Here is a 12,320-nt window from a genome sequence, read left to right as displayed (position 1 = left end):
TGAGCTCAAAAATGCCGAGACCTTGAAACCCGCACCCCAGAGCTGGCTGTAAAGTAAATATTTTCACTAATTCAGACACCAGAGTCTTCTAAAAGCGCGGTTTTCCCCGGCATTAGAAGATAAAGTCCTGTGTCGCTCAAGCCGGGGTATGGGGGCGTCAGGGATGCTGCTGGGGGCTTTTGGGGTGCTGCTGCTGGGCATTTTGGGGGGCACGACCCCTCCAGAAAGCCCAGTGGGCTCAGGCAGCTTGCCCGTTTCCTCCTGGCCTGTGGCCAGTCCCTTCCTGGGAGAGGGGAGACACCACCAGTGCAATAGTGCCCCCCCCAGCACTGCTGGGCAAACTGCTGCCCTGTCGCGGCCCTGAGCACCTTCCGGTGTCCCCACCTTGGCTCCGGTGTCTCCTGGAAGTCCAGGGGGTGCAGAGCCCCTTCCAGTCCCTCAAGGGGCTCCAGGAAAGCTGGGGAGGGACTCTGGAGCAGGGAGGGGAGCCATGGGACGAGGGGGAAGGGTTTTACACTGCAAGAGGGGAGATTCCGGTGAGATCTGGGGAAGAAATTCTTGGCTGTGAGGGGGGTGAGCCCCTGGCCCAGGTTGCCCAGAGAAGCTGTGGCTGCCCCATCCCTGGAGGGGTTCAAGGCCAGGTTGGACAGGGCTTGGAGCAACCTGGGCTGGGGGAGGTGTCCCTGCCCAGGGAACTGGATGGTCTTCAAGGTCCCTTCCCACCCAAACCATTCTCTGATTCCACGTACGAGTCACGGGGGTGCGACGCTGAGCAGATCCAGCCCTGATTCCCTGCTGCAAGGTGGATAGAGGAGGGAAAAAGCAGCAGGAGAGCGGCTGGAAACCAGCTCTAAGCACCGCGGGTCACGGCACAGGGAGCAAATTCAACGCCTTGTCGGCTGGAAGCCTCCCCCATTGCTCGGGCACAGAGCGGGCTGCGGGAAAAGGTGGGTTTGGCAGGAGAAGAGGTTTTTTTCTGGGGTCGAGGAGCACGTTGCACTGGTCCAGGCAAAGCGACGTCCGTGAGGCATCCGCTACGCGAAGGCTCGGGGTGTATTTTAACATTTCAAGGGCTGCGGTGGCGGAAATCAGCGGCGCTGGGGCGGGTATGTGAATCCTTACCCCTGCAAAACCACCCCGGGCCCCGTCCGCAGCCCGCTCCCCGCCCTCCCGAAAAAGTTCCGCGCCACCAAATTGCCTCTAATGAGCTCCCATTTCTTCCCAGACGTTGTTTGCTCTCATCGGCCTCATTAAATCAATTTGCAAACGGTTAGCGAAGCGCTTTCCCCACGCAAAGTAGAGCTGTTGAACCCGGTGATCGCGGCGGAGGGGCGGCGGTTGCCGCCTGCCTCCCTCGGCTGCGTCGGGGGCTCATTCTCTGGGGGGAGTTTTGGGTTTAGGAGACCCTTAATAAACCCCGGGAACATCACGCAGGGGCTTTCTCGAAGCCTTTCTTGCGGCTTTAGAACCCGTTGCCGACGGCCGCGTCCCGGTTTGTTTTTTTCAGGATGGAAAGGGAAAAACAACAATCTCCCGAGTTTTTCAGACGGGGGGGGTGGGTAACGCGCCCTGGCGACAGAGCAGAATCCCAGAATCCCAGAATCCCAGAATGGTGGGGGTTGGAAGAGATCTGTTAATAATGTTATGTTAATCATGGGGTGCTCCAGCCCCCTGAGCATCTCCATGGCCTCCTCTGGACCCACTCCGTCAGGTCCGTGTCCTCCTGATGTCCTTAAATCCTACGGAATTGTGCACTTGGGCTGCAAAATCCCTCCGGATTGTTTAATCCTCACACCATTCACGGGGTGGCAACGGCAACCGGGAACTGGGACCGTCGGCCGGCATCTTCCTGCTGGTCCAGCCTGGCAAAAGGGGTCCCTCAGCTCGGCCGGGGGTCGGTGGGGCTGGGGGAGGATGATGATGGTCCGACAGCCGGGGTGGGACGTTGGGAGGGAGGAATCGAAGCCACGAGCGCAGCCAAGTGGCGTCGCCTCCCCGGATAACCCCGACCGACAGACGGACAAGGGGAAAAAAGCACAAATGGGGCTGGAAACGGCTCGGCAGCCACCGGCTTGGCCCAAGGGGGGGTCCCGGGGGGCGGCCATTCCCCATCCCGCTCCTCCAGGAGCCGGGACCGATCCGTCTCTCCCGGGGGTGACTCAGGCGTTTGCTCCATCCCCGGTGAGCCGAGGTTTTTCTTGGGAAGCGGTTGCAAAATCCCCACCGGCATGGCCATGCGCCATGAGGCTTGTTGTCACCCCCCCCCCTCCCCGCCCCCCCCACTTTCTGCCTGTCCCCTGCTGGCTTTTTGGGGACAAAAGGGGTTTAAAAGGGGGAAAAAAAGAGATTAAACCCCCCCGGATGCAACACGGCAAGAGGGGCTGAGGGGAGGCCGCTGGGGGGGTTTTGCACCACTCACTTTGGGGGCCGTGTCTTCCCCCACCCCCCCGGGGGGGGGGGGGATTCTCTGTTGGCTAATATAGGGTTGAGCTCGCCCCACAGCCCATCCCGGGGGGGGGGGGGAGTTCGCTGTGGGTCTCCCCCTCCCCGTCCCCTCTCAACTCCCCCTTTCCAGCGTCCATCCACGGCAGCGCCCGTCTCCGTGGGTCCGTCCCGCTCCCAGCACCTTCCTCGGGGATGCACAGCCCACAATTAAGCAATTAGGCAATTAACACCGGGGGGGAGGGGGGGGCAAAGGGAGCCGGGAAACCTCCCTCTCCCTGGCATTTTGCTCCTGGGAAGGAGAAAATAAATGATCCATAGAGTTTCCATCGGCGTCGCAGGGGAGAGCAGCTCCGACGGGGCAGCGCGGGAGGCGTCTGCCTCCGGAGCGCAAGAGGCCGGCGGAAATATTTAATTTTTACCTTAAACTTTCATTTTGATGGTTCGGGCGATTACAAGGGGAAGGAATTCAGTTTTCCATTCAGGCTCACACGTATATAGCGGCGGAAAAAAAAAAAACCAAACCCCACCAGCGTTTGCTTTGAGTTTATTAAATAAATGGTGACGCAAACGATGCGGTTTCGGTTGCTCCGGTCCCGGAGCCGTCGGGGATTGGAGCCGGGGGCGGGGGGGGGAGAAAAGGGTCGGTTGGACTTTTATTTTTCCACCAAATCAAGAGGTTTAGAAACACTCAAGATGCTGCATCACGTCCCGGCCGGGTCGCAGGGCGCCGGGGGCGACACCGGGCTCCACCGGCTGCTGCACCGGGGCCTTCGAGCCCTAAAATTGTAAAAAAAATAAGAAATAAACCCATGAGGAGGGTCGGGGAGGGAATAATGACGGGGACGGAGCGAAGGCCGAGCGCCCCAGGGCGGTTCTGGGGGGAAAGTGGGGAGAATTGGGGGGTTTTGGGTAGTTTTTTCCCCATGGCGGGGGCGTCCCTGGGGTCAGGGGGAGGTTCCATACTGGGCTGGGGGCCCTCATACTGGTGGGAGTGGGTTCCATACTGGGAAAGGGGGTCCCATACTGGTATGGGAAAGATCCATACTGGGCCGGGGGCCCTCATACTGGTGTGAGAAAGCTCCGTATTGGGATGGGGGCTCTCATACTGGTGTGGGAAGGTTCCATACTGGGAGGGGGCCCTAATACTGGTGTGGGAAAGCTCCATATTGGGATGGGGGCTCTCATACTGGTGTGGGAAGGTTCCATACTGGGAGGGGGCCCTAATACTGGTGTGGGAAAGCTCCATATTGGGATGGGGGCTCTCATACTGGTGTGGGAAGGATCCATACTGGGAGGGGGCCCTAATACTGGTGTGGGAAAGCTCCGTATTGGGATGGGTGCCCTCATACTGGTGTGTGAAGGTTCCATACTGGGCCAGGGGCCCTCATACTGGTGTGAGTGTGTTCCATACTGGGAAAGGTGATCCCATACTGGTGTGGAAAAGCTCCACACTGGTCTGGGGGCCACCATACTGGTTTGGGAAAGCTCCATACTGGGATGGAGGCCCTCACACTGGTGTGAGTGCGTTCCATACTGGGAAAGGTGGTCCCATACTGGTATGGAAAAGCTCCATACTGGTCTGGGGGCCCTCATACTGGTTTGGGAAAGCTCCATACTGGGCTGGGGGCCCTCATACTGGTTTGGAAAAGCTCCATACTGGGATGGAGGCCCTCATACTGGTGTAAGAAAGCTCCATACTGGGATGGAGGCCCTCAAACTGGTGTAGGAAAGCTCCATACGGGGACTGGGATCCTCATACTGGTGTGGGAAAGATCCATACTGGGACGGGGGCCCTCATACTGGTGTGGGAAAGCTCCGTATTGGGATGGGTGCCCTCATACTGGTGTGTGAAGGTTCCATACTGGGCCAGGGGCCCTCATACTGGTTTGGGAAAGCTCTATACTGGGATGGGGGCCCTCATACTGGTTTGGGAAAGCTCCAATACTGCGACAGGGGCCCTCATACTGGTGTGAGTGTGTTCCATACTGGGAAAGGTGATCCCATACTGGTGTGGAAAAGCTCCATACTGGTCTGGGGGCCACCATACTGGTTTGGGAAAGCTCCATACTGGGATGGGGGCCCTCATACTGGTGTGAGTGTGTTCCATACTGGGAAAGGTGGTCCCATACTCATATGGAAAAGCTCCGTACTGGGATGGGGGCCCTCATACTGGTGTGTGAAGGTTCCATACTGTGATGGGGGGCCTCATACTGGTGTGGGAAAGCTCCATACTGGGCTGGGGGCCCTCATACTGGTATGGAAAAGCTCCATACTGGGATGGAGGCCCTCATACTGGTATGGAAAAGCTCCATACTGGGATGGGGGCCCTCATACTGGTGTGTGAAGGTTCCATACTGTGATGGGGGGCCTCATACTGGTGTGGGAAAGCTCCATACTGGGCTGGGGGCCCTCATACTGGTATGGAAAACCTCCATACTGGGATGGAGGCCCTCATACTGGTATGGAAAAGGTCTGTACTGGGATGGAGGCCCTCATACTGGTGTGAGAAAGCTCCATACTGGGAAAGGTGGTCCCATATTCGTATGGAAAAGCTCCATACTGGTCTGGGGGCCCTTGTACTGGTTTGGGAAAGCTCCATACTGGGATGGAGGCCCTCAAACTGGTGTAGGAAAGCTCCCTACTGGGACTGGGATCCTCATACTGGTGTGGGCAAGCTCCATACTGGGATGGGGGCCCTCACACTGGTGGCGGGGGGTCAATACTGGGTCAGATGCCCCCATACTGGTGTTGGGGAAAGCTCCATACTGGAACAGGGGCCCTCATACTGGTGTGGGTGGATCCCATACTGGGTCAGGTGCCCTCATACTGGTGTAGGGGGGTCCATACTGTGTCAGGAGCCTCCATACTGGTGTGGGGGTGGTTCATACTGGGACAGAGGCCCCCATACTGGTGTGTGAAGATCCCATACTGGGTCGGGAGCCCCCATACTGGTGGTGGGGTGTTCGTACTGTGTCAGGTGCCCCCATACTGGTGTGGGGGTGGTCCATACTGGGTCGGGAGCCCCCATACTGGTGTGTGGAGGTCCCATACTGGGTCGGGAGCCCCCATACTGGTGGGGGAAAGTTCCATAATGGGACAAGGGCCCCCCATACTGGTGCGGGAGGGTCCCATACTGGGTCGGGAGCCCCCGTACTGGTGTGGGGGGGTGGTCCATACTGGGTCGGAGGCACTCATACTGGTGTGTGAAGGTTGCATAATGGGACAAGGGGCCCCCATACTGGTGTGGGGGTGGTCCATACTGGGTCGGGAGCCCCCATACTGGTGGTGGGGTGTTCGTACTGTGTCAGGTGCCCCCATACTGGTGTGGGGGGGTCCCATACTGGGTCGGGAGCCCCCGTACTGGTGTGTGGGGGTGATCCATACTGTGTCAGAGGCACTCATACTGGTGTGTGAAGGTTCCATAATGGGACAAGGGGCCCCCTTACTGGTGTGGGGGCGGTCCATACTGGGTCGGGAGCCCCCATACTGGTGTGTGAAGGTCCCATACTGGGTCGGGAGCCTCCATACTGGTGGGGGAAAGTTCCATAATGGGACAAGGGCCCCCCATACTGGTGTGAGAAAGCTCCATATTGGGATGGGGGCTCTCATACTGGTGTGGGAAAGCTCCAATACTGCGACAGGGGCCCTCATACTGGTGTGAGTGTGTTCCATACTGGGAAAGGTGATCCCATACTGGTATGGAAAAGCTCCATACTGGTCTGGGGGCCCTCATACTGTTTGGGAAAGCTCCATACTGGGATGGAGGCCCTCATACTGGTATGGAAAAGCTCCATACTGGGATGGGGGCCCTCATACTGGTGGGAGTGCGTTCCATACTGGGAAAGGTGGTCCCATACTGGTATGGAGAAGCTCCATACTGGTCTGGGGGCCCTTGTACTGGTTTGGGAAAGCTCCATACTGGGATGGAGGCCCTCAAACTGGTGTAGGAACGCTCCCTACTGGGACTGGGATCCTCATACTGGTGTGGGCAAGCTCCATACTGGGATGGGGGCCCTCACACTGGTGGTGGGGGGTCCATACTGGGTCAGATGCCCCCATACTGGTGTTGGGGAAAGCTCCATACTGGGACAGGGGCCCTCATACTGGTGTGGGTGGATCCCATACTGGGTCAGGTGCCCTCATACTGGTGTAGGGGGGTCCATACTGTGTCAGGAGCCTCCATACTGGTGTGGGGGTGGTTCATACTGGGACAGAGGCCCCCATACTGGTGTGTGAAGATCCCATACTGGGTCGGGAGCCCCCATACTGGTGGTGGGGTGTTCGTACTGTGTCAGGTGCCCCCATACTGGTGTGGGGGTGGTCCATACTGGGTCGGGAGCCCCCATACTGGTGTGTGGAGGTCCCATACTGGGTCGGGAGCCCCCATACTGGTGGGGGAAAGTTCCATAATGGGACAAGGGCCCCCCATACTGGTGCGGGAGGGTCCCATACTGGGTCAGGAGCCCCCATACTGGTGGTGGGGTGTTCGTACTGTGTCAGGTGCCCCCATACTGGTGTAGGGGGGTCCCATACTGGGTCGGGAGCCCCCGTACTGGTGGTGGGGTGTTCGTACTTTGTCAGGTGCCCCCATACTGGTGTGGGGGGGTCCCATACTGGGTCGGGAGCCCCCGTACTGGTGTGTGGGGGTGGTCCATACTGGGTCAGAAGCACTCATACTGGTGTGTGAAGGTTCCATAATGGGACAAGGGGCCCCCATACTGGTGTGGGGGCGGTCCATACTGGGTCGGGAGCCCCCATACTGGTGTGTGGAGGTCCCATACTGGGTCGGGAGCCCCCATACTGGTGGGGGAAAGTTCCATAATGGGACAAGGGCCCCCATACTGGTGCGGGAGGGTCCCATACTGGGTCGGGAGCCCCCGTACTGGTGGTGGGGTGTTCGTACTGTGTCAGATGCCCCCATACTGGTGTGGGGGGGGTCCCATACTGGGTCGGGAACCCCCGTACTGGTGGGGGAAGGTTCCAAAATGGGTCAGGATCCCCCACACTGGTGCCGGTCGGTCCGTACTGGTCCCCCAGACCCCCCCAATGGTTCCCCCCACCCCCGCGCACGCGCGCCCCGCCCCCGCGCCCCGCCCCGCGCTTTGCGCACGCGCGGGAAGGGAGGGGCGCTCCCCGCAGTGCGCGTGCGCGCGGGGACACGCCCACCCCGCCTCGCCCCGCCCCCGCCCCGCCCTCCGGGACCCCCTGCGAGGCGGCGGCGCATGCGCAGCTCCGACCACACCCCTCAGCCGCACCCAAAGGGCGGGGCCGCGTGCGGCGCCCCGCTGGGACGCGGCGCGTGCGCGCTGAGGGTGGGCGCGCCCGGGCGGGGCCCCCAAAGCCGCGCCCACTCCCCCGCCTCGCGAGCGACGCACTGGGCGGGGCGTCAGCGAGGGGGCGGGGTTACGCAGAGCTCGCCCCTGCGTGCCGCCCTGCGCGCTGCGCGCGTGCGCGGGGCGGGGCCAGGGCTGGGCCCCGCCCAGCGCCGCCAGGCGGCGTTGTCATAGCGACGGCGGCTGCGCGGGAGGAGGCGAGTCCGCGGCGGCGGGTCTGAGGGGATGCGCTGGGCCGGGGGGGCCTTTGGGGGTGTCCCCTGGTTGGGGAGGGGTTTATGAGGGGGTGTGCCTCGTGGGGACAGCTGCCTGTGGGGAACGTTCCCTTTTTGGGTGGTTCTGAGGGTCTTTAGGGGGTGGAGTGGGGTGTGTTTGGGGGGGCAGGTAGGCCCCTGAGGGGTTGTCTCTTTTTTGGGGGGTGGTGGGGTGTTTAAAGGTGTATGGCTGGCTGTGGAGGAGGGGTATATCTCCCCTTTAGGGGTTCTGCGGGGTGTAGGTCTGTCTCTGCGGAGGTTGTTGGGTTCTTGGGGGGGTGCCTCTGTTTTGAGGGGCTGTGTGGAAATGAGCCCCCCTGTGGGGGGCCTCTCCTTGTAGGGTGCCAGGGAAGTAGTCCCTGGGGGGGGGCGGGGAGCGGGGGGAAGGGCTGCTGTGGTGGGTGTCGAGCCCCCTGGGGGGGTGTCTCTGTTTGAGGATGTTTCTCTGGGGGTGTTGGGGATGGGTCTCCAGGGGGAGGGTTGTTCCTTATCATTTGGGGTTTCCTTGTTGGCCAGAAGCAGGTGGAAATCCCATTTAATGACCAGCGCTGCTCTTGCTGCCCCTCTCATAGGTTATCCAGCTTTTCTACAGCAGCTGCAATGGGTTCTGTGCTTTCCCTCTCTGCTAATGACGCCGCCTCCAGGCAGAGGACGAAGGCTGAGGATGACGATGATGACTTACTCGATAGCCGAGACCGTGTAGAAGACATTGCCAAGTTTCCATATGTTGAATTCACAGGTCAGGACAGCATCACCTGTCCCACTTGCCAAGGCACTGGCTGCATTCCCACAGGTGACTGCTCCTCTCGGGTGTAAATACAGAAAGAAAACATTGATTATCTCCGTAAGTGACCTTGCAAATGTATAGAATTGGTTAACGTGTTCCTTTTGCTTTCCAGAGCAGGTAAATGAGTTGGTGGCTCTGATACCCTACAGCGACCAACGGCTTCGTCCACAGAGAACGTAAGTGTGTAGTAAGAGACTAATTGTATTTTGTGAAGAGCAAACAGGGCTCTTTTGTCGCTTGCTGCCACAAGTAACCGCTTCAGCCGGTCTGCAGCCTCCCCTTCATCTAGCGGTTTGTTTTCATCCGAGTATGCCAACAAATACATTGAGAGTGTAACTTTTAAATACTTCCTGTGAAATCCCACTGTGGGGTGAACCTCGAAACAATGATCCTACTCACACGCTTCATCCCCGCACCCTTTACTGAAGCTTTTAGAAAGAAACTGCTTTACCAACAGCAAAAACACCAGATTGTGAAAAACATTATGGGGGGCAAAAAAGATTCTTTGGTTACTCGTTACCAAAAACCACACTTCTTAAAGGGCGAGGGTTTTGAGCAACTTCACATATCGAAACTGTTAGAACGGCACTTCTGTGTCCCTTCCAGGGAAGAACAAACACGAGTTGTTTGCTGACTAGGTTGGGTTTTGGATACGAGGTCTCTTGGGGCCGCAGATGCTGCGTTAGGGCGAAGGAGGTGACCCCTTCCCTGCTTCTTCCAGGAAACTGTACGTCCTGCTGTCGGTGCTGCTCTGCCTGCTGGTGTCGGGGCTGGTGGTTTTCTTCCTCTTCCCCCACTCCGTCCTGGTGGACGATGACGGTATTAAAGTGGTTCGGGTTTGGTTCGACAGGAAGAACTCCGTTGTCATTCTTGCCATCACGGTAAAATTTTTCATGCCTCCGTGTTCCTGAGGGAGTAAATTCTGTGCTGAGCTGCCAGGAAGGTCGCTGCTACTCCTGTCTCCTCCCTCTCTCCATCCAGGCCACCCTACGGATCAAGAACTCCAACTTCTACTCCGTGACAGTGACCAGCCTGACCAGTCAGGTGCAGTACATGAACACTGTGGTGGGGACCCAGCAGATCACCAACGTCTCCAGCATCCAGCCGCTGAGTGACAAACTGGTATTTGTCTTTCATTGCACTTAGGATATAAGCCTCACCGAATCTGGTATGAAACCTGTGTGTGATGGCAAGTTAACTTGATGATGATCTACCTATACCTTAAAGCTTTGCTTGGCAAAATGGCTAGAGTAGCCTGTGCTGTACGCGCAGCAGCTGAAAGGCAACAGAAGGTGGGAAGGGCTCCGAAAGGAGTGCATTTATGCTGCATGCGAATGTATTTTTCTTTTATCTTTTCCAGGTGAATTTCACTGTGAAGGCGGAGCTGGGTGGGCCTTTCTCCTACATGTAGTAAGGATTTACTGTTCTTTGTATATAGCTGGGGAAAGGGCAGGTTTAAGCTGCTTTAATTAGAATTTGCTCTGGAAATGACTTGTGTTCTGCTAACTTCCTGGAAAGTAACCCTTTGCTAGAAATGACTTGAAAGGCCGCTTTGTCGGGATGTCGTGACGTGGCTTTTGGACCGGGTCCCGAGTTGAGTTAGCACCAGAGGGAAAATATCATCAGAAGATACCAAGAAACACAAGTGTCTCTGCATCCCTAAGCCCGTGCTGACCTATTTCTTTGTTTTGGTCTCTTCCAGTTTGTTTTGCACGTTTCCCAAGGTGAAGGTCCATAACATCGTCATCTTCATGAGGTAGGTGGTTCTCTGCTCGCCTCCTGACTCAAAAGGGAATCGCTGCCACAGCAGATCTAGGGTACGCGAAGAAAGTCCCGCTTGGCAAGCACCCCAGCCTGCTTCACTCTGTCAGCTTTTAATCCCAGCCGGTTGACACAGTGGGGCGAAATGTAAGAGGGAGAGGAGAAGACACCAGACTGCTCCAGGCTGAGCTTTCCTGTTGGGGAGGGGGGAAGCTTGGCACATCCCTGCCCGCTGCAGTCAGCGATCCTGAGCACCACCCTGCGAGGTTCTGCAGCTTTCGAGGGGGAGGAGGAATTGGGTGATGAGTGTTAAACCTGCTGGGTTTTTTATTTTGATAGAAGGCTTGCTGTCGCTGGTCCTGTCCCCCCTAAACTGCTCTCCCCCCCGCCCTTCCCAGGACATCGGTGAAGCTCTCGTACATCGGCCACATGACGCAGAGCACTTTGGAGACGTACCACTACGTGGATTGCAGTTCCAACTCCACGGCTGCCCAGGACCCGCTGCCTCTGCTGTCCCCCAAAGCCCAGAGCGAGTCCTGAGGGCGCAGCCGACCCTTTCGGTTGCGCAGATGGATTCCTAGAAGGGACCGGGAACTTTCCAATGGAAGCGGAGGGAGCACGAGTGACTTTGGTGGGAGATATTTGGAAGCTTCTGGGTCCCTTTCGCGCTCTTCCATGTGCAGCTGGGCTGTGCTGCTGTCCACAAAACCTGCTGGGGGTGTTGTTCATGGGCGAGCACCCCGGTCCCCTCCCAAGTCGGAGTCCTGCTGCATCCCCCTTCCTCTTCACTTCCAAAGAACGAGTTTTTTGGTAGGGAAACCGGACTCTCGAGCTTTGAGGTCAGAAGATCCCAAAGATTTAAAGTTGCCTTTTGCAGCTGTTTTGAAGCTTAGCACCGTGTCGGGTCCTTTCAGGGTAAACTAATTAGTTCCGTGCAATTAATTGATTCCACTTTTTTTGCTCAGTGGCGGCGCGTCACTGGCTTGTTTCAAAGCAGGGCTTGATTAAAAAGGGATAATTCTTTTAAGAGACGCACAGATAAGGCTTCCACCTCTGAAACCTGCGCTAGAAGGAGGCAAAGGGAATCGAAACCTTCGAAACACGCTTCCTCTGCTGAGCAGATTCTGTTTGTTGGCAGCTGAGGCCACCTACAGCAAACGATACCACAACGCCGCAGCCTTCACGAAGACGGCGCTGCTGGGGACACGCGAAGGCTCTGTGCAAACTGGACCTTCCTCTTCCTCCGCGTGCGGCTCCCAACCTTCCTCTCTTCCAGCTGCGGGGGTCTCTGGGGTGTGAAACCGGGGACCTCGTAGCTCGGTGTTGCTTTGTACTTGCGCCCGCTGCAAACGCGTGGATTTAAACAGGTTTTTTGTGGGAGTTTGGTGTTTCGAAGGCTTCCCTCCCAGGAGCCGCCCGTTCCCGACGGACGGTATCAGCTGCGTTCTTTAAAGCAAATAAATGTGAAAGCTCAGCCAGCCCACCCGCCGCAGTTCTCGCTGCGCACTTGTGCTTTTTGCAGCTTGGAGGATTTCATTTGTAGGTTTTTTTTCTTTTTTTCTGGAACTTGATCGCTCCAGCTGCCCTCCTTTCCTCCCTGCCCTGGCTGCCTGGCGTGTGAGAGTGTGTGTGTGTGGAAACAAAGCACAGGTAAAGGCTGCAGGGGAAAAAACAAATCGGGGGGGGGGTGGGTTTCAATGAAGGATACTCTATTTTGTGCGAGTGTGAAATAAAAATGCA

General features: G+C 57.7%; 1 protein-coding gene across 3 annotated transcripts; it reads left to right on the top strand.

The window, feature by feature from the left end:
• The first annotated feature begins 842 nt into the window (after positions 1 to 842).
• On the top strand, positions 843 to 12,224 carry TMEM106C (transmembrane protein 106C). 3 transcript variants are annotated; one of them, XM_063359077.1, is made up of 8 exons: positions 843 to 947; positions 8,605 to 8,825; positions 8,932 to 8,995; positions 9,541 to 9,700; positions 9,801 to 9,941; positions 10,180 to 10,229; positions 10,522 to 10,575; positions 10,979 to 12,224. In XM_063359077.1, the coding sequence occupies exons 2-8, from the start codon at positions 8,633 to 8,635 to the stop codon at positions 11,118 to 11,120; spliced, it is 804 nt and encodes a 267-aa protein (XP_063215147.1). In that variant the 5' UTR covers positions 843 to 947; positions 8,605 to 8,632; the 3' UTR covers positions 11,121 to 12,224. The 3 variants fall into 3 exon arrangements, with proteins under 3 accessions (XP_063215147.1, XP_063215145.1, XP_063215144.1); XM_063359075.1 differs by lacking the exon at positions 843 to 947 and adding an exon at positions 7,871 to 7,975; XM_063359074.1 differs by lacking the exon at positions 843 to 947 and adding an exon at positions 7,945 to 7,993.
• The last annotated feature ends 96 nt before the right edge of the window (positions 12,225 to 12,320 follow it).

Source organism: Chroicocephalus ridibundus, chromosome 24 (genome assembly GCF_963924245.1).
Source record: "Chroicocephalus ridibundus chromosome 24, bChrRid1.1, whole genome shotgun sequence".
NCBI classification, from domain to species: Eukaryota; Metazoa; Chordata; class Aves; order Charadriiformes; family Laridae; genus Chroicocephalus; species Chroicocephalus ridibundus.
Note: the sequence above shows the minus strand (reverse complement) of the source record. Positions and strands in the feature narration are given on the sequence as shown.

Excerpts from the sequence above, each read along its gene's own strand:
- TMEM106C (XM_063359077.1), top strand. The coding sequence starts at position 8,633 with ATGGGTTCTGTGCTTTCCCTCTCTGCTAATGACGCCGCCTCCAGGCAG. Across the intron at positions 10,230-10,521 it reads GGGCCTTTCTCCTACATGTA|TTTGTTTTGCACGTTTCCCA; the intron begins GTAAGGATTTAC and ends GGTCTCTTCCAG. Across the intron at positions 10,576-10,978 it reads AACATCGTCATCTTCATGAG|GACATCGGTGAAGCTCTCGT; the intron begins GTAGGTGGTTCT and ends CGCCCTTCCCAG.